The following is a 23427-nucleotide window of genomic DNA, read 5'->3' on the forward strand; positions in this document are numbered from 1 at the left end:
GGATACACCCCGGATGAGGCCACTGGAGGAGCAGGAGGCAAGCCTTGCTATATATATTTTCAAGAGAGAGAGCAGAGAGAAAGGCAGAGAGAAGGGAAAGAAAAAGAATATCACAGCATTTAGAGATGGATTTGATATAGTTAGTCAGTGAAAAGGTCCAGAACCCCCTGAGGCCTCTGGCTTGGGCAAAGGTATTCGTTTTTCTACGTTTTTTCAGGTTTTGAGCAGTGAGATTAGCAGAAAGAATGTGCATGCTTAGGGAGCCTAGTCCTTTCTGCACAGCGCCCAGATTCCATTAAGACATTTTCCCAAACCCTTGGGGGCAGGAAGGGTGACAGTCACTTGCAATCTGATGTCCTGACTGTCGAGCTCGGCTTTCCTATTGCATGAATCCCGAGACTGAACTGCGCATCCTGAGCGTTCGTTGCGCAAGAAGCTGAAGGCTGGTCCCTGGCCCGGGAAGGCCGCCCGGCCGGACGCGCGGGTCCCGCCCTGTGTGCCGCCCTGGCTCGGACTGGAGCATCAGGTGGGGCCCAGGGACCGGTCATTCGAGGCTGAGGCGCCTCTCCTGCACCCCACGGGCCGCAGGCAGTCCGTGGACACTCTGGCCGGTGGTCCCAGCGCACTGCAGACTCCGGCCGACCGGTTGGAAGCGGCTTGGTGGGGGAGACCCTTAGGGCGCACGCGGCACCCCAATCTCCTCGGGACGGAGCGGACTTCCGAGCGCGCGGAAGCCGGACACTCCCTCCGGGGCTCGGCCCCAGCCTCTCGGGGACACGCGGCAGGCCAGCAGACCCCGGCCCCGGCCACCAGGCACTGCCCTCCCGGCCCCCCAGCTCGGAGACTACAAGTCCCAGCAGTCCCCGTGGCTAGCACCTCCCGCCTCGCAGCAGAGACCCCCGGCTGTCCCCGCTGAGGGGCTTGGGCTGCGCTCGCGGCCGGACCGGGCCGAGCGGGGAGGCCGGTCCCGCGGGCGGGGGCGGGGGCGGCTCCGCGGCTTCTCCCGCCGCCGCCGCCAAGGGGAGTTTCCAGGAAGTGGCCATATTGGATCCATTCAGCCGCAGCCGTCCGGGCGGAGCGCGTCCCGCAACCGGCTTGTCCCCGCCGCGGCCCGGGTGCTCGCCCCGGCTCGCCCGCCCGGTGCGGAGCTCGCCATGGCGGCCACGGACCTGGAGCGCTTCTCGGTGAGGGCCCTGCTGGGCCGCGGCGCGCGCGGGAGGCGCGGGCGCGGGGAGGGGGCCGCCCTGCTGCCGGCCGGGGGCGCGAGCCGGGCTGTCAGCGCCGCGCGGCCGGGCCTTGACGCCAGGCGGGCCGGGGGACCCTGGAGCCGGCTCTTCGCGGCGCGGGTCCCGGGTCCCCGGGCGTCGGGCGCGGGCGCCTTGCCGGGAGGCTGGCGGGGTCGCCCTCCTTGGGCGAAGAAAAGCAGACCCTTTTCGCGAAACGAGCAGATAAATACCCGCCTGGTTGTGGCCCGGTGTGACGACAGACTGGGGCCCCGCGGATCAGAGGGAAAGATCTAGGATTCTCCGGAGCCCCCTCTCCCTGAGCGTTCTTTGCACGGCTGGGGAGATTCCTGGCCGCGCAGGTGCTGCTGGATGGGCACAGTCGGTGACGATGAAGCCCTAGGGATCCTAGGAAGTCCCTCGAATGAGCTCAGGGCAGTTGCAGACTTGGGTCCTGAAGATCTAGGCCTCCTGCTCCTTCCCGCTGCAACCCCCGCGCCCCACCCCCCCTCCCAAGCGCCAGGATCCGGGGTGCGATTCCAGTGGGTGCCTCAGTGGTCGGGTCTGAGGCAGCCGTTCCCCAGGAACTGGAGCGATTCCACATTCAGCCCAGTGGATGTTTGTTTGGGCCCCAGTCCGGGTATGCCTCCTGCAGGGGTATCATCTCTGGTGGTCCCTGCAGAGGTCTCTCTGGACTTGAGCCAGCTAATAACCAACTTCCCAAAGGCTTTTATGATCTGTCCCTCCACCCCACTCCCCCCAGGGAGAGAGGCCTTCTGGGGATCGTATCTGCGTGTCCCCCAATGTCTAAGGCTGGATTTGGGTGTGTCTGGGAGGTTGAGCTGTGACACTGAAGGAAACTGTGTCCTCTTGGCAGCATGTGAGGCCCTGGTTAGTGCTAAGGGGGAGGGAGGAGGGCCCAGGGATGTTGTGGGTAGGGGGGTAAATGCTAAATATGTGACTGATAAAGTATTGGTTCTGGGGCTAAATAAGGGATTCAGGACTTACGTAATTAATGCTATAAATATTGTCATCTGAGTTTATATATGTAAATTTTCTCTTTAATCTGAAAATACATTTGTTGGTCTATTTTGGAAACATACGTAACTAAAGCAGGAACTCTTGGTGTCATAATTTTAGACTTGAATGTTTTATGAGGGGGCTGCGAGTCAGTTCATTGAGTTTAAATACAGGAGGAGCAGATTCAGAGGTTGGGCAAATCAGAGATTCACCCCAGCCTTGCACTCTGAATGAGAGTTTATGCACCCCAGGAGGGCTGTGCATGAATCCCAGCAGACCTGCTGGTTAGCTGGAGGCCAGCAGCAGACCTGTGCGTGTTTGCACCTCTCTGCCTGCATGCTTGTGTGCATTTTCTGTGCCCAGCTGACCAGAAAGTTATGTCTGGGTCTTGTCTTTCTGTGGCCAGAGGTTGCTCTAACAGTTGGTCTTGCAGGTGGGAGCGGTTATGTAGAGTAACTGGAATCAGACTGCTTGACATGAATCCTAGATTACTACTTGTTGGCTGTGTGACTCTGGGCAAGTTGTTTAACCCCTCAGTGTTCTCATCTGTATAATGGGATAAAAATACTACATCCCTCATAAGGTTATAGGAAGGATTTAATGAGAGGGTCCAGATGAGGTACTTAGAACAGTGTCTGGCACATGATGAAGACACAGTAAATGATACATGATACTTAGCACCCGTATGGATGTGAAGACTGCCCCTCTGTGTAAGAAGGTAGCAGAGAATGAATTTGCTCTTTTCCAGGGCACCCTCCCTAGGGGCTCCCCACTACTATCCACCCAGAGATTATCCTCAGAGGCTGAGCTGAGGGGTCTAGCTGCAATGCCAGGCAATGGGCTGGAAAGGCTCTTCCCCTTAGATTCCTGTGTTTGTAAAGATTTCAGGTATTATCACCTTGGTAATAATGACTGAGGCATAGAGAGGGAACTGACTCAAGTGAGGATGTACAGCCTGAGTTCAGGATGGATACCTTCCACACCCTTCACACTCTGAGCCATCAGCCTCCTGGGAGGACTTGGACATGGTTGAATTTGGGTGGAGACCTTGGGTTGGGTTTGGCCTGAATCTCGGAGTCTGGACTCCATTCTCCTCTTCTATCTTGTCACCCTGGGAAAATAATTTCTTCCTTTCTCCTGCTATAAAGTGGAACAACCCTGCTGATACTCTTCAAAGCGTTTATGAAGATAATTGCAGTCTGTGACATGTTTGGAGATATGTTTAGCTGTCTTACCAGCTGCAGGGTTGAACTGGGTGTTAAGCAGTAGCCATGAAGTTATAATTTGATTGAGCTGTGGCAGGTTGACACTGTTCCTCAGGCTAGCTTGGTGGTCAGACCAGCTCAGGAGGGCATGGGAATTGTCCCAACCTGGAGCTTAGATGAGCATATGGAATGATACTTTTTCTTGGGGGCGGGGGAGTCACATTGCATGAAATGTGTGATTTTAGCTCCCTGACCAGAGATTGAACTCACACCCTCTGCATTGGAAGCATAAAGTCCTAACCGCTGGACTGCTAAGGAGGTCCCTGGAATGGTACTTTGAGGTCAGTGTGTGCTGGGTTCCTATTGTCCATAGGCTGAGTGACCTTTACATTTTGACTGGGCCTTGCTCAATCCTAGATCAGCCCTGTGGTTATGATCAAAATCTCCTAGGATGTACATGTCTGGGACAGCCCTCTGGGGTTAGGGTTAGGGTTTATCCACTCTTCCTCTGCCCTTCCTCCTTGCTGGATCCCAGACTCTTTTTCTGCCCCAGGGGCCATCTCCTGTGCCTCTCCTGTCAGAATCTCATGGGGCAGGGTTCAAACTCCATGGTGGGGGAGGACTGAGGAGGGGCTGGAGAAAATGAAGATCTGAGGGAGAGAGGGAAGAAGCGTGTGGCATGGCAGCCTGGAGCCTGGCACTCCTCCCAGCCAGTCGCTCCCCCCACCCCCATCTCCACTTTATCCCCAGCACCATCTGTCACTTCCGTTGTCACCCCTGTAATCTTGACACTTTCCCAAGAAGCAGGCTATCCAGGGAATGCCTATTCTGTCCTCAAGGCAAGAGCTGGTGGGAAGGAATGTAGACAGCAACCCCTTACTCAAGTGGGGGTGTCACAGAGGGTGTCTCCCTATCCTATCAAAATGGCCAGAGACCTCTTTGCTGAGCTGCTCTGAAGGAGAAGTGAGAACTGAGCAAGGGACATCTGTGCAGCTCTCAGTGCCTGGGGGTGGGGAGGGTCATACATGGGCACCGCCTGCAGAGCTGAAGCTCCATGCCCTTCCCCGGGAGGTTGGTCCACCCTGCTCTGCCCCCCATGGGCATTGTACCATGCTATGGGTGCTCACTTTAGGAAGGTCTGCCCAGGATCTGGATTGGCATGGACCAGAGCAGGGACACTGATGAGAAGGCGCTGGTGATCCAAGGGGGCACCTGACAAGGGATTGACCAGAGTAGGAGCAGAGAGGGTGGTAAGAAGGAGACTGGCCACAGTGCTAGCAGTGCAGGAGAACAGATGGAGGCTGGGAACCCAGGGCCAGATATTTATCAAAAGCTTTGGATGGCATGGAGGGTGCTGGGTGCTTTGTGTCCATCATCTTGATGCCAGCAGCTCACCTGAGACCTACCCTCATCCCCCGTGGACCCCTTGTGATGACAGAGAGGGTGGAGCCCTCTGAGTTTGGAGCCCAAAGATGAGCTAGGTGGAGGTATGTATTTGGGGCAATAACCACCATGCAGGTTTCTGTGGCTCTGGTCCAGCTCCCAGAAGGAAGCTGCAGCAGGATGACGGAGCAAAGGGCCTGAGGACTGGCTGGCCTCTGTGTGTCCCCTGCAGCCTCTCCGGTCTTCCTGCCTCTCTGCTGCCAGGTTGATTTTCTCTCAGGATCCCAAGTCCTGGCCCCCAAGGCACAGGCTTTGCCAGACAACTAGGTTTGGAGCTCTGCAGGCAGGAGGGAGACACGTGTGCCTGGGGAAAGAATGCCTCCCAAGGTCGACATGCCCTCATGATAGAGCTGGGGTGCTCTTTACTGGAGCTGTCTGCATCCTCAGGGCTCACGTGAGGACCCGTGGCTGGGAAGAGGTGGTGGACGACGAAGCACGGGGCGTGTGGGCTGTAACATCCATCGCCCCTGATGGCACTGGGGCAAATCAGATGTTCTCCTCCTCAGAACACATGGCTTGCAGATGGTTCTTGGTCTTTCTCTTGGAAGCTGCATTAGAGGGACGGAACCAGGAGAGGAAGTACTAAGAGCCTATTTCAGATCACAGGTGCTGGCTTCTTTCTGAAGGCTCTCCTGGGCTTGGGCCACCTGAGGGCTGTGCTTCGAGAGGGGCTGTGGGCCATGGATCCAAGTCCACCCACCAGATCTGGCTGTGGGGCCTGGGTGCAAGTGTGACACTCTGCCTGGTGCTGGGGTAAGTGGTGCAAGCAACAGAGAAGGATCGCCATGCTGCCCTGAGCCCCTGCTGGCTCACGCTGGTGCTCATGTAGCTCTCTGCTTCTTCCCAGCACCGGCATCCATCCTAGGGTAGGAGGGGGGGCATGATCGCCTTTGCTGCCCGCATTCTTCGTTCCGAAGTTGGGTGGAACAAAGGCCACCTCCGTCCCACGATATCTAGACCCCTGTGGTCATCCCTGCTGCAGGGAAATCCCCAAGTCCCAAGTGGAAAAGTGTGAACACCTGGGCTTCCAGGACCTTCTGTGGCCCAGAGTGCCTTCCCCATCTGCTCTGTGGTGGGATGGAGCATTCCCTCCCACGGGAGGCGCAACACCACAAAGCCTAGGAGCATTTTTGTGTCCTGGATCTGGGGAGGGCTGGGTGGGCCCAGAGGCCGATAACTGGGCTCTTGGCTTCTTGGAAACCTGATTTCGACATGGGAAGTGTGAAACAAACCATCCCAAATTCCTGAGTGGCAGTCCTGGCTGGCTGTGTGCAGCAAGAGGGAGGAAAGTGCCCTCAGTGAAACAGGGAGCAGGAAGACTGAAATTTTGGGGTCAGGGCACTGAGTGGCTTTGGACTCCTAGGGATAGTTTTGCTTCCAAAGTCCCTTCACTTCTCAGGGTGGGGGAGAGGATGACGGGCCTTGAGAGTGACTGGCAGCCTTCTCCTGGAGCCCAGCTGCCACCTTGCCGTTCTGGCCTCTTCTGCTACCGTGCTGGCACCAAGAAGGCTGATCCTGGTTGTGTCTTTTTCCCAGGTTTGTTGCCGCCACAGGAGAGAGACACTTTGGTTCTCTGGCGTCCTCTTGAGTGGGGACAGGTATACCCTGTCTCTGTTCTTCTCTCCTGGTCCAGGGTGGCAGTATTCCCCCACTTCCCACCACCCCTACCCCACTCACATCCCTGTGGTTATTTCCCGTAACCTTTGACCTGGGTTTAGAGGCTTGCTGTGGAATCCTGGGACTAGAGCCTAAGCCTTTCCTGGGAAAATTCCTAGGATTCCTCTCAGACTCAAGGACAGTTGTGCCGTGACCACGGGTTCTGGCCAGAGGCCTCTGCTCTGGCTATTTAAGGCCCAGGCTGCTGAGAGTGGTGAGAGCTGAGGGGAGGGCGGTTTGTGCCAGGCTCATGGGTGGAGGGGGTTCCCAACCGCACAGTGACTCCTGGGTCCACTGCACAAGGACTCTGTAGGGCCTCCTGGAACTGACTGGCGGCCTCCTGGGGCCCAAGTGCCCAAGCCTTCTCCTGCCTGCCTGTGGGGTGCTCAGGGTGGCAGGAGCCTGAGGGGAGAGAAGAGTCCGAAGTCTGATGCTCTTGGAGGGAACTCTGTGGAAGCCCTGAGTGGGGCTGCTCTTTGCCTAGGATTTAGGAGCCAAATGCTTGAACGGTGGAGTGCCGCCTCTACCGCTACCCCAACAACTATCCTCATTTGGGAGGTTCGTTCTCAAGGGGCTCTTTTCACCCATAGATTCTCTGCCTATGTTGGTTCAGACATTCAGCAGATTTCCACTTCCTTCGGGATAAAAGCCTCTTTCTGTGTGGGCAAGTGCAAGACATGGTTTTCCCCCAAATCCCACCTCTCTTCTTGGTAAAAGGGGCGGCTTCTTTCGGCTGGCGATTGGGGCTGCTCCAGAAGGCTCAGACAGCATTTCCTGGTCAGGAAAAGGACGTCCTATTTATCCACCAGGCTGCATAACAAAATGCCATTCTCCACTTTGTTCTGGGTGACCGGGCATGGAGGAACGCAGTCAGCCTGAGCAGTTATTATTTTGGTTGTTGTCTTTGATGTGCCAAAGAAATGATGACATAGAAGCCTGGAGCCTGGCTCAGGAGCCAGAAGCTTGTTAGTGATTAGAAGGGGAATAAAGGCCCTGTGGAGTTTCCCATTGTGTGTGTAGAGCTCAGAGCTGCCAGCTCTCTATCCTGGAGCTTTGAGTACAGTTTGAGCCCCCTGAACTGGCCCCCTGGGAGCTGGGTGTGTGGAAAGAGTCAGAAGCAGCTGGGTCTGCCTCTCATCAGAGTCTAGGTTGAGTGGTCCAGCCCAAAGGCTCCTCCCCCAGAGCAGCCTCCTGTAGGTCTCCTTGCTCCATGGGTGCCCCCTGGGTGTTTTGTCCTTCCAGGTCACCATCTTGCCAGTCCTGGGGTTGCAGACTGTCAGGCCATGGATCAGGTTCAGCCCTCAGACATGTTGACCTGGGTCCTAATGGTTTTCTCCGTTGGCAGTTGTTGCCAACCTTTGAAAACTAGTTCATTTCACATAAAAATCTGGATTTCTGGATTCTCTTTAAAAATTGGAAGATTTGGCAGCACTAGGCCTGCATTCCCACAGTTGGCTGGAGTCACGGGACCATAGCCACCGTGGACCGAGCCCAGCCTCTGCAGTTCCCCGCTGCGCCTGCCTTTCCCCGAGGGCCCCATGCTCAGCCAAGTCACCGGGGCCTTCGTCCAGCAGAGAGCGGAGTGGCGCGGCTAGAAGTGTGGCTTGTGCTGTCACGCCATCACCCTTGAGATTCTGCCTTCGCCCTCCTGAGCAGTGTGATCTTGGGAAACTTACTTCATCTCTTGGGGCTTCAACTGTCTCTTTCTATTCAGTGGGCATAATATACAGCCTACCTCACAGGGCTGATGTGTGGACTAAGTGAGATTCGAGTCATAGCTGGTCAGCAGGTGATACCTGTTCCGTGGGGTTGTTGCCATTTTTGTTACCGTCTTTCACCCATTTACGCTACCTGCCAGGCCGCCACAGCCATTTGAGTCTAGACTGCATTAGACTGGGTCCCTGAGGTCAAGGATCTGGTGTGTTCGTCTTTTCATTGGCTGCCTTTCCAGTACCTGACACCCGGTGGATGTGACCAGTGAGCCTGTGTTTTGTGGCTGAATGAATGAGTTGGGAGCATAGTTAAGAGTAGGGGGCTGTGTAGCTCAGTGTTCTGGAGCATGGGCTTGGCTGCTCTCAAATCCCTACTCCACCCTGATTAGTTCTTTAGCTTAGGTGCACCTCAGTGTCCTTACCTGTACAATGGGCATAATAATAGTGTCCGCCACACAGGGTGGTTAAGGGCTATATAGGAGACTGCAAGTCACTTGGCTTAGCCCATACAGGTGTCTTTGGCGGGGTGTTGGTGTCATCATCTGATGTCCATTCTTTCCTGTGGTTGTAACACCACTTTTTTTCTTCCCTGTCTTTATTCTCCTTGCTTTCTCTCTGTTCCTCTATGTTCAGAGTTTCACTTTGGGGACTGTAGCATCAGGATATTTTCAGTTGCACGTAATAGATAGCCACATTCAGCTAGCTTAAGCAGTAGAGGGGAGATGTGGCTGGGGTAGAGGGAGAAACTGGGGTGGGGGATGCTGGCTGTCTCTCCTCTGTGATGTGCTTGGCTCTGTAGTCCTCAGTGAGTGGGCTTCAGTCTTAGGCTGACTCCCCTGTGGTTACAGGATGGTCGTGAAGGTTCAGTCAGGGTCGCTTGCCCCTGCCTGTACCCATCGTGGGATCATGCTGATTGGCTCAGGACTAATAGGACCCAGCCCTGGAGCTGGAGCTAAGGGCTTCCCTGACAAATTGCAGGTAACCAGTGGGAAATCTGATGTTCTTTCCTGAGCTGTGGTAGCTGTGTCAGAGGTGCTTTGTAGGCTCCTGGCTCCTCCTGGGCTGAGACCCCATGCAAGTCAGCAGACACACCTGGGCAGGCATCTTGGAGAGAGCGGTGCACCTTGGGTCACTTGTTGTTGATGCCAAATGTAGGATCAGGGAAGCTGGCATTAGTGGGAGTCACACCTCAGTAGAGCTGGGAGGTTAGGGCAGTCTCTCAAGACCAGAGAAAAACACTCTGTCCCCATGAGGACTAGCAGCCATTCTCTGTGTGCGTGTGTGCGCATGCTCTGGGGATTGATGCTCCAGGGATCCCTGAGGCTCCTGAGCAGGATCGATTACCCTAGGTCTGTGGCCCTTGGATTGACAGCACAGCTTCGGTGACAGCTTGGGGATGGAGACTGCCTTGTACTCCACACACTTCTCCGGAGAGCCCAGCTGCATGAGGAAGGAAGGCAGGGTCCACTGAACACAGGTAGGCGGACTTGTGTGAGACCCCCGAGTGCTGCTGTTAGAGTCGGGGAAACTCAGGAGTAGGATAGCTTCTGAATCTTTGCAAGGACTCTGTAACTGGGGGAGTGCGCGTGCGTGTGGCTTCCAGACACAGCCGACTTGGTGGGTTTTGGCGGCAGACTACAGGATGTTGGATTGCATCCTGATTGTGTCACCCTTGGAAGAAGAGGATGAATAAACACATAGCCTTCTCTGCAAGCACAGCACGCCTTAAATTTTGGAGATTCTCAGTCTCGCCTGAAAAGAAAAAAGCTCTAGACTAACAGCTCTGTCCTCCATTTGATCCTCAAGCTGCCATGAGCAGGTGGGACAGAGATGGAATAATGAAGCTCTGTGTAAGGTGGGCAGATGCGCCCGATGCTGCGGCAGTGAAGCCGTGCTATGATTTATAAATGGTAGTGTTGTCTAGCACGTCGGCCATGGTGGTGGTAGGGTGGGAAGAATGGGAACACTGACCTCCCCCAGCCTGAGGAGCTCATGGAAGAGCTGAAAGTCACAGTGCATATCAGGGCAGCTAGTAGTGCGAGGAAATGGGGTCACAGCCAAGTGAAGGGTCTTCAGTGACAGTACTTAGGGGCCAGGTCAGGGCAGGTGCCAGGGAAAAGGTAATGAGCTCCAGAGCCCAGGGAGGGGGCCGAGTTTGAAAAGTATATCCAGAGCTAACCAGCTGTGCAGGAACCAAGCCTGGGAAAAAGGCCTCAGATGGTAAAGGGCCTGGAATGCCATGCTAGGGAGTTTGGACCTGACCCAGCACATCCTATGCTCCATTTACTGGTTTTGCTGTGGCTACCAATGAGAGGAAGCTGCCTTTGGGGCCTCTTTGTTGTTACGTTTGCAGGCCTGGAGGGACCTGGACTTGATTGGGAAGGTTGTGACTCAGTTCCCTGGGGATAGGGGACTCCAGCTTTGAGAGCAGAGACTCTGTGGAAAGAGGGTCGTTGGAGAGAAGAGCTTAGGGGTAACTCTGATTTGTGAGCTTCCCCAAGGGGCCATGTGACGTCTAGGCTGCCCATGTGCACACTTGGGAGTCTTTGATGCGGGCATACTGTGACTGAGCTGGGGAAAGGGCTTGGGGAAGAGGCAGGAGGACTTAGTTAATGAAGAAGAGAGGGTTGGGTTTAAGTGTCGAGGGGTTCTGGTTGGGAGGAAAGAATGGTTGGAGGGTTCAGGCTGAGACAACAGGCTGTGGCTGCAGAGAGACTGAGGGGCCGCAGATGCTCCGGAGACCCCTGTGCTGGAGGGCAGGCAGCCGGGGCCCTACTGGCTGGTCCTCAGCCTCCTCTGCCCCCTGGGCCTGCACCCACATAAGGGCTGCCACTGTCCTGATCTGTGCCCCTGGGACTGTCTTCAGCTGGGCCTGTTTCCTCCCCTCTGGAGCTGTGGGCTGAATGGCAGGATGAGACTCAGACCCATCATCCTGTCCTATCCTTTCTCTGACTGGCTGGCAGTCAGGGCAGAAGGCCTAGGGGACAGAGGAGGTGTGTTTCTGCCCTATACGGAGCTGCCTGGGATCTGTCCTCGAGGGGGCCAGACCCAGGAAGGCTGAGCCTGGGAACCTTCCCTCAGGACAACATTCCACCCCCATTCCCAGGGAAGCAGAGAGTCCACAGAACTTGGAGCCTGACCTTGACCCTCTGCTTAGGGTCCTGCTGGGTCTTTTTATAGTGCTGTGGGCCGGCTCAGTGACCCATGCTCGCTCAGGACCTGCTGCCCGCCTCTCTGGGCAGGCCTCCACATTCTCACCCAGAATACTCTATCTAAGCAACCAGGACTGGGGCGGGGCTGGGAGGGGGGCATGAGCCAGAGCCTGGGAGTGCCTAGAGAGTACCGCTGAGGCCTTGGGCTCATGATGCCCCTGAGACCAGTCCTGGGACCCAGTGGTGGGTCTGAGCGAGTACTGGCTCCTTTAGCAGGGCTCATGTGTGCGTTCCATGCTTGGGTGCATGAGAAGCAAGGGGTGCCCATGGAGGACTGTGAGCCCACCTGATGGGAGGGCCCTCCAACAGTGTGAGTGTGAGGGGGTCAAGCCAGACCTGCCCCTGTCTGCATCCTGCTTCAGCAGGAGAGGGCCCCAGGAGCATGGCCTTTTGACATCTTTAAGATCTAGGGAACATCTGGGGCCTCCCAGGCAGGCAGGCAGGTGAGCCCTTGGAGCAGCAGCCGTGGACCTGGGGCCTTCTGCCAGGAGACACTTCAGGCTCAGGCGTCCCTTGCCAGCAGAAGATGCAGGGCCCCAGGGGAAAGGGCCTTTCCCAGGTCGAGTGATGACTCGAGTCCCCAGGCCCGTGGGACTCCCTGTGTGGAAACTTGGCCTGGAGTTGGAGTTCCAGTGCCCTCAACGATGTGTCCTGAGATTTGCTGAGAACTGAGACAAGTTTGAGGGGCGTATTGACTCAGGTTTAGCCTCCCCTCTTCTCAACGCCTCTTCTGCAGTGGGCTCACTGCGTCTCTTCTTTTCTCTTTGCAGAGTGCAGAGCCGGAGCCCAGGAGCCTCTCCCTGGGCGGTCATGTGGGTTTCGACAGCCTCCCCGACCAGTTGGTCAGCAAGTCAGTCACTCAGGGCTTCAGCTTCAACATCCTCTGTGTGGGTGAGTGTCATGCCTGGCCAGGGGACAGCCTCCACTGAGGATGGACGAAGGCCTCCTGGGAGATGAGATGCTGCTGTCCTGACTACCTGATGAGCTGCAAGGGGACCTCCCAGGCAGAGTGACACTTTGGGGGTTCAGGATGAGGCTTTGGTGTGTGTCTCTGCCAGGGTCAAGGATAGAGTTGGAGCCAGGGCCTGACTCAGTTGCCATGAAGAATAAACAGGATTAGGTACCTGAAAGTGCTTTGTAAACTAAGAGTATTTATCACAGTGGTTGGGATCCATTTGTTTGTTTTAAAAAACATGTATTGTTCTTCCCGTGTGTCAAGGACACTGTGCTAAACCAGACTCTCTCTCCATTATGTTGTCATGAAGTAAGAACTTCAGTACTCATCTAAACAAATACACCCCCCAACAGGGAGGCACTGGAAGGTTCCATGTGTCTCAGGCCACACGAAGTTCTGACAGACCCTCCACAGGCGCTCTGGGAACCCCTTGGAAAGCAGCCTCTCCCGAACCTCCCCGCCCTGGTTAAAGCTTCATGGAGTTGAGGCCACCCGTGACAGGTGGGCTGAGCCACTGGTGCCTTTAGACCTCGGCCCTGCTGGCCCTGTGGCCTTCCTAGGCCCAGGAGGAACGGCATGCAGAGCACATGACCAGGTCCCATTGAGGCCAGAACAGGCCAGGGTCCGTTGGTGTCTCCCAGCTGCCTGGCTCTGCCTCTTCTCACTCCCAGCAGAAACATCTTACACAACCCGCATAGCCACGTCTTAAGTCCAAGCCAGCCTTTTGGCTCTTCCTTCCACATGTTATTTCTGAGGCCACTAAGAAGGGATGGTTCTTGGGGTTAGGGACAGTGAGGGATGGAGTGGGAGGCCTGCCCCTCTCTTATATGGAGACCAAGGGTGCCTGAGCCCCTCCTGGCCCAGCTAGGAGCCAGGACAGCCCCAGTTCCAGTCTGTGACAGCCCCTCTGCCCACTCTCCGCTCCCCTAGGGGAGACTGGCATTGGCAAGTCCACACTGATGAACACGCTCTTCAACACGACCTTTGAGACCGAGGAAGCCAGTCACCATGAGGAGTGTGTGCGCCTGCGGCCCCAGACTTACGATCTCCAAGAGAGCAACGTGCAGCTCAAGCTGACCATCGTGGATGCCGTGGGCTTTGGAGATCAGATCAATAAGGATGAGAGGCAAGAGGCAGGAAGGGCGGTGTCTTCCCCGTCCCTCCATGTTGGCCGTGGTTCTAACACTCTGCCCTAGCGCTCCGCACTCTTTGCTGCCCCCAGACAAGTAACCAAGCCCGCACTCCATGAGGTCCATGGGAGGGCTGCCTGGAGAATGCCTAAGGTCCTGAGGCCCCCGAGGGGGACCAGGAGAAGGGGTCAGCCACCTGTACCCAGGCAGGAATCCCCAGGCAGAAGCTGTTTGTTCTCACAGAGAGAAGGCTGGTGGGCCGCTCGGCTGGGCTCCGGGCCCGGGGCTGCGGCTGCACTGTCTGCCTCCTTGTGATGGAGCTGTCTGTAGTTACAGGCCCATCGTCGACTACATCGACGCACAGTTTGAAAACTACCTGCAGGAGGAGCTGAAGATCCGCCGCTCGCTCTTCGACTACCACGACACGAGGATCCACGTCTGCCTCTACTTCATCACGCCCACGGGGCACTCCCTCAAGTCCCTGGACCTGGTGACCATGAAGAAACTGGACAGCAAGGTGTGGCCCTCTTCCGGCGGAGTCTGTGGGCGCCCTGTCCCCAGGGGCGGGATGTGCTGGCTGCCTGTGACTGTCCACTGCAGTCCCCGGGGACTGGGGCTGGGGGCTTGCAGAGTTGGCTTGCTTCTCCCGCTGTCTTCTCTTGTGTCTGTCCCTGTGGCTCCAGCCGGCCCCCACTGATCTGACCTCTTCAGAGCTCTGTCCTTGCCTCTGGCCCTGGGCACCTTCCCTCCAGCTGAGATGATGATTCTTCTCAGCCTGGTGGCTCCTGGCATCCTCCCCGTCCCCCTAGAGTTACCTCTCCACCTCGCCCCTGTCCCTCTGCCCCCTGACCTCCGCTCCCCAGAGCGTGCCAATTCTCTGCTCTTTTTCTCTCTCTCAATGCCTAGTTCCTCTGCTCCCTTCACTTCCCCTGTCCTTCCTTCTGTGAGTCTCCCTTGGAGTCCTCCTGAGGCCAGCATAAACAGGAGAGTTAAGCCCCAGAATTGGAGTAGGAATGAGGAGTGTGTATTAAAAAGGCAACTTCATGGGAATGACAGGAGCGATGGGGGGTTGTGGAGGGTGTACAGCCCCAGGGTCACCTGTCAGCTCTCATGTGTCCCCATCTCAGAAGTTAATTTTCACTGTAAACAGTGAGATAACTTTGGCCTGGGAGATACTGAGGTCTTCCTGTGGCTACTGCTAATGGGTCATCTAACTTGTGTAGGGGCACAACCCCCTGCTGCCACCCCTGTCAGGCCCCACACTGGCTAAGACCTTCAGAACACTCTGGGTCAAAGCTGGGTATGCCCATGGGACAAATTTGGGGCTGCATGGAGGTTTAGCAGAGCAGGGAGGGGCCGTAAGAAGCACTGCAACCAATTGCCACAACCTGTCAGAATGGTCCCACCTGGCTGGGTTCAGGCTGGGACTCCACTGGGGAGCTTTGGGAGCAGCTCCATCTCTTTGGCTTCCTGCCCCTCTGCCCAGGGCTGTGACCTGAGAAGGGCTATCCACAGTCAGGGAGCAACTCACCCCTGACCCCTCTCCACAATGCTGGCAGGTGAACATTATTCCCATCATTGCCAAAGCTGACACCATCTCCAAGAGTGAGCTCCACAAGTTCAAGATCAAGATCATGGGTGAGCTGGTCAGCAATGGGGTCCAGATCTACCAGTTTCCCACGGATGACGAGGCTGTTGCCGAGATTAATGCAGTCATGAATGTGAGCGCTGGGCAAGGGCCTGAGGGCTCTGGGGTTGGAGGGCTTGGAGCTAGCCCCTTGGCCACTGTCTTTTCCCTGGGTTCTAGCCTTAGCTCTCCAGGAAAGATGGCTGGGCACCAGGAGCTGGCCAGTCCTAAATCCTCTGGACAGGGGATGGGAAGAATCGGGTATTGGGCTGGTGCTGGAACTTCCCCAGGTTTAAGTACCCCAAGGTATGAACTCAAGGGAGGGACCTGAAACCTGCAGGATTGAGCAGGCAGGATGCCCGGACTTGGGAACCTAGAAGAGAGGCCCAGAGGTCTTTTGAGGGAGCTTTTACTGGCCCCTGGGGAGCCCAAGGGCTGAAAGAATACCCTATAATAAGAGGAACAGGGTTGTGGGTTCAGCCCACTCCCTTGTTTGGAGATCCCAGGATAATTCTCTAAAGGAGAGCCTGAAAGTGAGCATCTGGCCCTGCCTTGTTTGGGTCTGAGCAACCCCTCCCTGGGGCCCAGGGGCAGCGAGGGTGGGTCTGTCCACTAGCGCATGTTTGCGCAGTGCTCACATCCACTTGGGCCCCTTTCCAGGCACACCTGCCCTTTGCCGTGGTGGGCAGCACCGAGGAGGTGAAAGTGGGGAACAAACTGGTGCGAGCGCGGCAGTACCCTTGGGGCGTGGTGCAGGGTGAGTGTGGTGGTGAGAGCTCAGCCCTGGCTGGGCGCCTGGACTCAGTCCCCTGTCCCGTGTCCTCCCCGTGACCATCTGCTGCCTGCCTTCCCTCTGGGGTTGGCCTCTGACACCCCACCGCTGTCCTGCACCCTGTCCCCTCCGTGCTGCTGGCCGGGTCCCTGTCTGATGCCCGCGTGCCCTCCACTTCCAGTGGAGAATGAGAATCACTGCGACTTCGTGAAGCTTCGGGAGATGTTGATCCGGGTGAACATGGAGGACCTCCGCGAGCAGACACACAGTCGGCACTATGAGCTCTACCGGCGCTGCAAACTGGAGGAGATGGGCTTCCAGGACAGTGATGGTGACAGCCAGCCTTTCAGGTGACAGCCCGTCTCCCCAGCCACAACCAGATTTGCCATGCCAGCATCTGTTCCAGGGGCTTGGGAGCCAGGTGGGGAGAGAGGCTGCTGGGACAGTAGCATCCTCCCCTGACCCCCCATGTGTCCACAAGATTCCAGCCCTCTGGCTCTGGCCAGCCCCGTCCCACTGTGATCCCCTCCTTGGCCTCTTCTCTCTGGGTCTCCACAGCCTCCAGGAAACATATGAGGCCAAGAGGAAGGAGTTCCTGAGCGAGCTCCAGAGGAAGGAGGAAGAGATGAGGCAGATGTTTGTCAACAAAGTGAAGGAGACGGAGCTGGAGTTGAAGGAGAAGGAGAGAGAGGTGTGTGCTGGGCTCGGGGGGTGTGTGTGGCAAGGCCAGGCCAGGAGGGCCCACACAGAGCCAGCCTCCCCACCTTCTGCTCCCAGCTCCACGAGAAGTTCGAGCACCTCAAGCGGCTGCACCAGGAGGAGAAGCGCAAGGTGGAGGAGAAGCGCCGGGAACTGGAGGAGGAGACCAATGCCTTCAACCGCAGGAAGGCAGCAGTGGAGGCCCTGCAGTCTCAGGCCCTGCACGCCACCTCGCAGCAGCCTCTGAGGAAGGACAAGGACAAGAAGAAGTAGGTGGTGGGCTCCCTGCCCCGCGCTGGCCCGCTCGCGCTCGCTCTCACTCATTCTCGCTGGCTCGCCATTTTGCTGTCTCCTTTCACTCGCTCTCCCGCCTCATTCTTGCTCACCTTTCTTCTTTCAGTGGTGATCTTCACATCTTCAGGTGTCAAGCGTTCATGCCCACTCTTGTGTTTGTGCACGAGTGGCTCCTCCCCCGACTCTTCCACCCCACACCCTGTTTTTTTCTCTGTCTCTTTTTCTCTTTCTCCTGCAGCCCCCTCAAGAGCTGGGTGGAGAAGGCTGGGCCACACAGGCAGGGAGTGGCCCCTGAGAGGGTCCTAGGGTCCCAGGGAAGGTCCTTCAGGCCAGGAGATGGTCAGGGCTTGGGAATGTCAGCCTTTCCAGACAGATTCCAAATGCTCCTGTGGTTTCTGCTTGGACAGCCGTGGTGCCTCCCCCGCAGTCCTGAGGCTGTGGACGTGGGTCCCGTTTTGGCAGGTGGGTGGTAACTGAGGGCAGTGGAGACCTGAGCCCAGCCAGCACTGATCCCCGGACACTGTGGTCACGACCCGCTAAAGGAAGGACAGCAGCTCCCTGGAGGGCTGTGTGAGTCCTGCTGAAGAGAGGAGCTGCTCCTCAGGCAGAGGCTGGAGCTGTGCCTCCGAGGGTAGCCTTAGAGGAGAGAGAGTGATGGGAGAGGGGAGGAGATGGAGTGATGGGGGAGAGGAGGAGGCTTTTCCCGGCCTCCAGGAGTGCAGTCAACTTTGGCGTGGTGGGGGCCGCTCTAAGCCTCTTCTCCTTGGCGTAGCCTGTTTCCATGGTCACAGCTGGATCCCAGATGCCCTGGCTCTGGGTGGGGGTGGGGGGTGCCTCCCTTCCCTGCCCCACTTCATTCAGCGTCCCCCAGAGCATCTCCCCTTGGGGATCCTGCCTGCCCCGGCTTCTCCCTGCCCTTGGTCTGTGTCCGGTACCTTCTTTCTCTTGCTAGCCTGGAAACTAAGCAGGTATACTCACCTTGGCCCTCATTCTTATTCTGTTGGAATTCCAGTTCCTTCTTGAATGTTTGGGAACGTGTGTGTTCAGGCCGTTCCTTCCTTGGTGGCAGTGGAGCCTTGTGGTTAGGGCCATGCAGTCAGTGCATAGCTAACTGTGGCCCCGGGGTGCTGCTTGTGGCGTTGGCCCTCCCCTTGCCCCCCAGTATTGCGTTCCCTAATGCTGCACACATGCATGACGCATGTACACTGTCTCGCTCTCTCTTGGCCCATCACATACACAGATCCAGACACATGTCCACTAAACACACACAGTCTCCGAGACACACAGGCACAGAGGCACAGACACATCGAAGTTTAAAAAGCTTCTCCCTGGGGAAGACCAGGGGGACAGAAGCAGGCATTTAGGAACTGGATGCCAATTCTTGTTCCTGAGGCCTGTCTCCTGCTTTGGGACAGACCCTGTAGTTTCTCCCATCCTGCTGACTGGCCCCCCCCCCCCCCGCCCCCACCAGCCGTTGGCCCTGCTGCAGCAGATAAGCCCCTGCTGGTCCCCAGCCCCACACTCCTCTCAACCGTGCACATTTCCCTTCTGCTTTGCATTTGCTTCCGGCCCTGGTGCCTGTCTAGATGTTGGTGAGCATGCAGGCTCTGTGAATTGCAACCCATGTGGATTCTGAGCTGGTAGCTCAGAAATCTGGTTTCTCCTGGGAAGTGGTATGCTATCCATGACCCAGTGCTGGCTCCCAAAGACACTTTGCCTTGCTCCCTGCCAGCTTAGCCCAGGCCATCTTGTTTTTTGTTTTTGTTTTTTTCTTTAAAAAAAAGAAAGGCAGAGTCCCCTAGGAAGTAAGCTATGGAGAAGCCATTCAAAAGCAGCTCAAGGACCTGTGGCCAGGTCAAGGTGTTGAGGGCCAGTGGGGTTGGGGTGCAGGCCGGCTGCTGGGGCACCAGGCCAACTCAGGGTGGGGCTCATCACTGATGTCAGATCTCCCTGCTTTTTTTCATGTGATGTAGGCCTGGAGAACAGGTCTTTTCTGTTTGCTGGACATTCCAGAAAGCTTCAGTCAGTTTGGCCTCTGGGAGAGAGCCCTCTCCTCCCATGCTGGCCTTGCGGAGGCCAGGAGTGGGGTGGGTGGGCTGGCTGGGAGCACCCCTTCCCTCTGCTCTGGTTGGGACGGGTCAGGAGTACGTTTGGAGAGGGGATGTTGTTTTGTGACCATTTAGTTGAATGGCTTTGATTGATTGTACTTATTCTTTAAATTTTAATTCATTTTTACAAAATTACTTCCCAATCAGATCTTGACCCCTCAGCCTGGGATGCCATAAACTGAAGTGAATTCTCTGCTTTACGAGTCACAAGTGCCAAACTGACTGTCCTTTCCCAGTGTTCATCTCACTGTCTTTTGCTTCTGTTTGATTTGGTCGTCTGTGTATCTTTTAATGTGTCTGTTTTTGTTCTGTTTGTTTTATTTTTATTTTTCAGTTAACGCACGCACAGACTTACTTGTCAAGAGCGGACTTTAGACTTTCATGTGTTAAGTTGCTTGAGTTACACCTTGTGACCCTTCTCCCATATCATGGTGTGAGGACGGACTGGGAGCCGGTACAGACTCCAGTGTTTACAGCCCTGCTTTGTCCCCCACCCCGTGCCCCAGGCTGCCCAGGCCTGGTGGGCCACCCTCTCTATGCAAACTTGTGAAAGCCATGACTGCTGGAATCCAAAACTGATGAGGTTTATTTTTTTCAGAGCCAGTGGCTGGTCTTCCATTTACAGTGTCACTATTCCTTGACGGAGCAGTTTTGTGCCGCTCTAGCAGAGGCCCCAGCCGGCGATGCTCGGCCTAATTGTTCAGCGTCAAGATGGCAACTCACGCAGTGCCCTAGGTGTGGCCACGTGGTGTGGTATACATGCTGCAGAATTCCCCCCACGCCCCTTCATTTTAATTTTTCTAACCTAGAGCTTAATTTCAATAACTTTTAAAGCACTTCTAAATTTTTATTTTGGCACGAGCGTAAAGACAAATAATACCCCCTCCCATTATTTTCGTAAGTAACACAGATTCCCTGATTTTTAAAAACTAAAAATATCTCTAAACCTTTCTTATGTATAAAGTATCCCTATAAAATATAGGGAGAGGTGGGTAATAAACGTCCTGTAATGACAGTGTTTGGGATTTCTTTACGAATGAAAGTGGATCATGAAAAAGGCCACGTTCAGTGCTGTTACTGCGAGTGTAAATGGAACAGCAGCCCGCAGCCGTTATCTCTGAGCTCCCCCCAACCCAGGTGCTGCCTGTGAACAGGGACCAACCCCATGAGTGTGTGTTAAGTGTTTGACCCTTAACTAAGACCGCCACCACCCCACCCCCCCCCCCCCCCCGCCCCCAGCCCAACCCTGCCTGTTCCAAATGCAAAGAGTGCTCAGCGGGAACAGGTTTCTGGGTCATTCTTTCCTTTTTCCTGGCTGAGGTGCAGGGAAAGAGGTGAAGGTGCCTGATGTATGTGAACAATTAAGAAAAAAACTACCAGCAGAGGAGCTTTTTCCCTTTCAGCTGCATTCTTAAAGAGAACCTTCTAGGAAAGTACAGCATTCTTCTCTGTTCCTGTTGGTTGGCAAGCCACTGAGACTGTCAGGGTTGAAAGTATGGCCTGATAATATGGGACATAAAAAAATGAATAGATGAAGGATTCCACTTAATGTTGATGAAGCACTGTGCTGGGCACAGGCTACCCAGAGCGCCGCACAGCTCTGCCCTCAAGGAGCTCACAGTCTAGTGCACTCCCTAGTTGGAAGCCTTAGGAAGCTGTGCTAATACATTGTTGGATTGGCGGTTTGTGTTTTTATGTCCTTCATTTTCTTTCCCATCTTCGTTTCCTTCTTCCTGCCTTGGCTTGCTTTACCGATTTCCAAGGCTAGGTTCTGGCTCCCTCCTGACCTTCTCAGATCGTGTTCCATTCAGAGAGGGGTGGAGGGTGAGCTGTATGTATCCACTGAGGTATGACCAGGAAAAGGTGGTCTTTTTTGCTTCACCTGGAGCAGAGCAGATTTTGTTGAGACTCAAAGTGAAAATTCTCCAAAGTTATGCCATGACCACGGGTGGATACAGATTTTTGAAGGGCTCAAACTACTTGAGAAGCCTTCTTAAGAGAACATGAGTATAAAATCAGGTACAGGGCCTTGGAAGAGGCCCTGAGAATTAAGTTTCATTAGCTTTAGAGTAAACCCACTTGTGATTGTAACTGGTAACTGATGCTTCAGTGTGGGTACCTAAAAAGGTAAATCAGCATATCTAAGGCAGATGTGGACTGCAAGTGGCTTAACTCTAGGGTCATTGTATGTCTGAAAGTGTATCCAGTTGGATGGAAGTATGACCTTTACAATAGCCTCTGTCAGCTAGTGTATTTCTGAAGATGAGGCTCAATGACCCAGCAGGCTCAGTTATGTAAGAAATGACTCCTGGCCAATCTGGGGACTCTTCCAGCGGGCAGATCCTGCTGCCCATCCACCCCCATTTGAATGGGGCTGCACCCAGGGCATACTTGGGTGGCTAGAATTGTGGCTGGTTATCTGCCTGCAGGCCCCAGGAATCTCGGGGGAGACCTGTCCTTGTTACATTTTCTGGGGTCTGGGCTGCCTCCACAGGACCCTTTGACTTTAGTGAGCCTCACTGCACTTTTCTCTCATGCTGTTTGTGTTTAGAATTTTGTCATTTTTAGCTGAGACCAAATTAATCTTTGGTGCACAAGGTGAGCTTAAAAGCTTACCATTCATTGTTTAACAAGCTACCCGCCTCATGGAACGTGACCCCTGTCTGCAGGATCTGATTCCCCCTCATTTTCTGTCTCCGTATCATCTGTTGGCATTGTTAGGGCTGTCAGTGGGATCGCTGGCATTTACTATCATGTCTTTCATGAACCAAGTTGATTTTTGGGTAGAATCACCATATAATTTATTGCCCAAGCTGAGACTTTTGAGAGTGAAAGGAGATTTTGTTAATAATTATGCCAAGTCGACATGCATAAGCCATGATTGTCTCAGGCAAACTGGGAGGTATGGTCCCCCGAATTATGGGTAACCTGAGTCTAGGTGGTCTGTACTTGTGCAGACCGACTCCATATATGTTGTGTATGTCTTTGTGTGGGTTCTGTTAAGTGGGGCTCCTGTTACTGGATAAGAGGCCCAAGGGAAGTGTGGCTTGCTAGTCTGTTACGTTAACATGCTTTTCTAAAACTGCTTCACTTGTTAATTCATTTATTCCTTCATTCATTGACTGTTTTTGTTCCTTTTCATTCACTTTGTACTCATTTTTTTCCATTAAATTTTGCATTTATTTTGAGTTTTTGTGGTGTCTTTTTTGGGCAGTGGCTTTTCTGATTTAATGTTTCTTCTATTAATCCCTACAGCTGTGGTAAAATACAGCTTGTTTTTTCCATGAACTTTGTGGGGTTGATCAGCTTTTATAGGAGTTATGTTTTAATAGTGAATCCTGCCACGGGTGTCTGTGAACAGCTCTCGAATGGGTGTGGGATGGAGGCAAGATAGGAAAGAGAAGTTGCAGCCTGTGGTCAAAGGATCTTTATCAGGCAAGACACGAGAGAAGGCAGACCCTGCCCTTGAAAAGTTTACAGGAGGCTTGACATATAGGACCACTAACATTCGAATTCTTACTGTGTGCTAGTCATTGTTCTAAAGTGCATTACATGTATTAATTCCTCTAATCTTTATAATAATCCTATGATTAGGTACCATTTCTCCTTTTTATAGGCAAGGCATGAGAGGTACCCAAGGTCACACAGCTCATAACTGGAGGAATTGAGGTTTAAATATTGCTATCCTGTACCCCTATTCCTGTGCAGTTTGACAGTATAGGTTGGTGGACCTAAGAAGGTTTTGCTGAGGTGGGATGCTGTAGGAAGTAGGCAAATATTCGGTTGAGGAAGGGATGGCAATCTCCAGGGCCCATTTGTCGAGGTGCTTTCTCTGTTGGACACTAGGCTAATCTCTGGGAAGACCAAAATGAGGAGATGGAGGACTAGGTCCAGCAGGGAGACTGGCATGCTGGCCTCCCCGGGGAAGGTACAACACAACTCTGCCCCTGGGCAGGCAGGTGCAGGGAGGCAGAGTCTTCACCAAGCTTTGAAGGGCCAAGACTTTCCAGGAATCCAGGGGAAATAGGGCCACCTTGGTGGAAGGAACTTGGCTAACCCAAATGAGGAGGTAATATTTGGACAAGTTTAAGATGTGTCTGTGATACTCATCTACTGTGTTCCTCTCTTAGCCCATCTGCCTCTGAGCCCTGTCCCATCTCTGTTTTCTGCAGTCACAGCCCTTTACCAATCTCTGCCCTATGTAAATGGTGACAAATGGAAGATGGATAATGTCCTTATTTCTCCATCACAGTGAACCCCAGTCTCTAATCTGAAGTGGGATAGAAATTCCTAACTGCAGGGAAAAAATGTTAGAGGAGAGTAAGATAGAACTTAGGGCTCCAAGGCAAGCTTGAACAACATAAAAACTTA

General features: G+C 54.6%; 1 protein-coding gene across 14 annotated transcripts in view; it reads left to right on the plus strand.

The window, feature by feature from the left end:
* SEPTIN8 (septin 8) overlaps positions 1 to 23427 on the plus strand; it is a 27352-nt gene continuing 3925 nt past the window's right edge. For 3 of the 14 annotated variants that reach the window (XR_001434678.4, XM_060415574.1, XM_060415575.1), the window contains exons 1-9: positions 6677 to 9237; positions 12242 to 12362; positions 13357 to 13552; positions 13887 to 14073; positions 15116 to 15277; positions 15844 to 15940; positions 16137 to 16305; positions 16514 to 16646; positions 16733 to 16923. Coding sequence is in view for 13 of the 14 variants with exons in the window: in XM_060415574.1 (XP_060271557.1) it covers positions 9109 to 9237; positions 12242 to 12362; positions 13357 to 13552; positions 13887 to 14073; positions 15116 to 15277; positions 15844 to 15940; positions 16137 to 16305; positions 16514 to 16646; positions 16733 to 16923 (1385 nt within the window). In the remaining variant the exon portion in view is untranslated. Of the gene's footprint in view, positions 192 to 438; positions 527 to 1052; positions 1185 to 6676; positions 9238 to 12241; positions 12363 to 13356; positions 13553 to 13886; positions 14074 to 15115; positions 15278 to 15843; positions 15941 to 16136; positions 16306 to 16513; positions 16647 to 16732; positions 16924 to 19390; positions 22245 to 23427 lie in introns of those variants that run through there. The other 11 variants (XM_060415582.1, XM_060415583.1, XM_012178130.3 and 8 more) reach the window with 11 other exon arrangements.

Source organism: Ovis aries, chromosome 5 (genome assembly GCF_016772045.2).
Source record: "Ovis aries strain OAR_USU_Benz2616 breed Rambouillet chromosome 5, ARS-UI_Ramb_v3.0, whole genome shotgun sequence".
NCBI lineage: Eukaryota > Metazoa > Chordata > Mammalia > Artiodactyla > Bovidae > Ovis > Ovis aries.